Source organism: Conger conger, chromosome 19 (genome assembly GCF_963514075.1).
Source record: "Conger conger chromosome 19, fConCon1.1, whole genome shotgun sequence".
Taxonomy (NCBI): domain Eukaryota; kingdom Metazoa; phylum Chordata; class Actinopteri; order Anguilliformes; family Congridae; genus Conger; species Conger conger.
The window spans coordinates 19,603,816-19,606,315 of NC_083778.1; the positions used below are offsets into that span (position 1 = coordinate 19,603,816).

The 2,500-nt window shown below is 47.6% G+C and overlaps 1 protein-coding gene across 7 annotated transcripts in view; it reads right to left on the reverse strand.

Moving 5' to 3' along the window:
* LOC133118881 (suppressor of tumorigenicity 7 protein homolog) overlaps positions 1-2,500 on the reverse strand; it is a 25,704-nt gene that overhangs the window by 5,651 nt on the left and 17,553 nt on the right. For all 7 annotated transcript variants that reach the window (XM_061229143.1, XM_061229141.1, XM_061229142.1 and 4 more), the window contains 3 exons: positions 2,242-2,317; positions 1,849-2,003; positions 493-590 (listed from right to left, as the gene is read on the reverse strand). In XM_061229143.1, the coding sequence (XP_061085127.1) occupies positions 493-590; positions 1,849-2,003; positions 2,242-2,317 (329 nt within the window). The remainder of the gene's footprint in view (positions 1-492; positions 591-1,848; positions 2,004-2,241; positions 2,318-2,500) is intronic.

Genomic DNA, 2,500 nt, shown 5'->3' on the forward strand with positions numbered 1-2,500 from the left:
GTGCTGCCACTTCACCCTTTCAGTCCCAGCAGTGCCATATCATAATCATAACAACAACAACAATAACAATAACAATAACAATAATAATAATAATAATAATAATAAATTGTTATTTAGCTGACACTTTCATCCAAAGCGAATTACAGTTGATTCGACTAAACAGGGGACAATCCCCCTGGAGCAATGTTGGGTTAAGGGCCTTGCTCAAGGGCCCAACAGCTGCACTGATCTTATGGCTACACCGGGGCTTGAACCACCAACCTTCCGGGTCCTAGTCACGTACCTGAGCCACTAGGCAACAGACTGCCCAGATATGGTACTCAAGTGTAACAACCGTGAAATCGCAAGGGTGCCATATCACACTCTCGGTCTGATACCTTTTCAACCAATCACAATGGCTGCTGTACTATAGTTTTGAGCCCCTAATAAAACCCTACTGGGCACAGGGCGTGGGACTGAAAGGGTTGAAGGCGGTTTTGTTTTGATACTCACATCTCTCATCATCTTCACCGCCTCCCGACTGCGGCCCAGCTTCCTGGAGCACATGGCCAGCCTCCTCTTAATGTAGACCAGGACGTTAGTGTCCCGCCCTGCCACACACACACACACACACACACACACATTAGTGTCCCGCCCTGCCACACACAACACACACACACACCTGAGTGTCTGTAGCCCAAATACATACTATCTCACACACAGACACACACACACACACACATATGTATACACACACACACACACACACATTAGTGTCCCGCCCTGCCACACACACACACACATTAGTGTCCCGCCCTGCCACACACACACACACACACACACACATTAGTGTCCCGCCCTGCCACACACAACACACACACACACACACCTGAGTGTCTGTAGCCCAAATACATACTCTCTCACACACACACACACACACACACACACACACACACACAACCTACACCTGAGTGTCTGTAGCACAATTACATACTCTCACTCACACACACACACACACACATACTCACACACTCACACACACACACACAACCTACACCTTAGTGTCTGTAGCACAATTACATACTCTCACTCACACACACACACACACACACATACTCACACACTCACACATGCTTCATACTGTGGTCTATGGTGTGTATGTATAAGTGTGTGTGTGTGTGTAGGTGTTTATGTGTGTGTGTGTGTGTGTGTGTGTGTGTATAGGCATGTGTGTGTGTGTGTGTGTATATAGGTGTGTGTATGTGTGTGTATAGGTGTATATGTGTGTGTGTGTGTGTGTGTGTATATAGGTGTGTGTGTGTGTGTGTGTGTATAGGTGTATATAGGTAGGTGTGTGTGTGTGTATATAGGTGTGTGTGTGTGTGTGTGTATGTGTGTGTGTGTATATAGGTGTGTGTGTGTGTGTGTATGTGTGTGTGTGTGTGTATATAGGTGTGTGTGTGTGTGTGTGTGTGTGTGTAGGCGTGTGTGTGTGTATATAGGTGTGTGTGTGTGTGTGTGTATAGGTGTGTGTGTGTGTGTGTGTGTGTGTGTATAGGCGTGTGTGTGTGTATATAGGTGTGTGTGTGTGTGTGTGTATAGGTGTGTGTGTGTGTGTATAGGCGTGTGTGTGTATATATAGGTGTGTGTGTGTGTGTGTGTGTATAGGCGTGTGTGTGTGTATATAGGTGTGTGTGTGTGTGTGTGTGTGTGTATATAGGTAGGTGTGTGTGTGTGTGTGTGTGTGTGTGTATAGGCGTGTGTGTGTGTATATAGGTGTGTGTGTGTGTGTGTATATAGGTGTGTGTGTGTGTGTGTATATAGGTGTGTGTGTGTGTGTCTGTGTGTGTATAGTGTGATTATACTCACTGTGCTGTACTTCATACTGGGCTCCGTGGTGCTGCAGCTGTTGGCTGCGTCTGTAGCAGCTCTCCCCGGTCCTCAGAGCCTGTTTGAAGAGCTTCTCTGCCTCCAGGATGGTGGTGGCCTCCTCCTCTGCCAGCAGGATGTAGGCCGTGGCAGAGCTACAGCAACATTCATAACAACAATAATCCACTTAAACACTCACAAGAACAAGGTGTGTACAGGTGTACACAAGTGTACACAGGGACGTGCAGGTATGTACAGGTATGCACAGGTGTGCGCAGGTGAACACAAGCGTGTGCAGGTATGTGCAGGGACATGCAGGTATATACAGGTTTGAGCAGGTATGTACAGGTATGTACAGGTGTGTACAGGTGTGTACAGGTGAGGGACACTCACTCCTCCAGCTCTAAGGCTTCATGAGCAGCAGAGACTCTGGCCTGAGGATTCCTCTCTCTCCAGGCCTTCTGCATTACTGAGAGAGAGAGAGAGACTGTCAATCACACACACCACCAATCACATCACACCGTCAGTCACACACACCGCCAATCACATCACACTGTCAATCACACACACCACCAATCACAGCACACTGTCAATCACACACACCGCCAATCACAACACGCTGTCAATCACACACACCGCCAATCACATCACA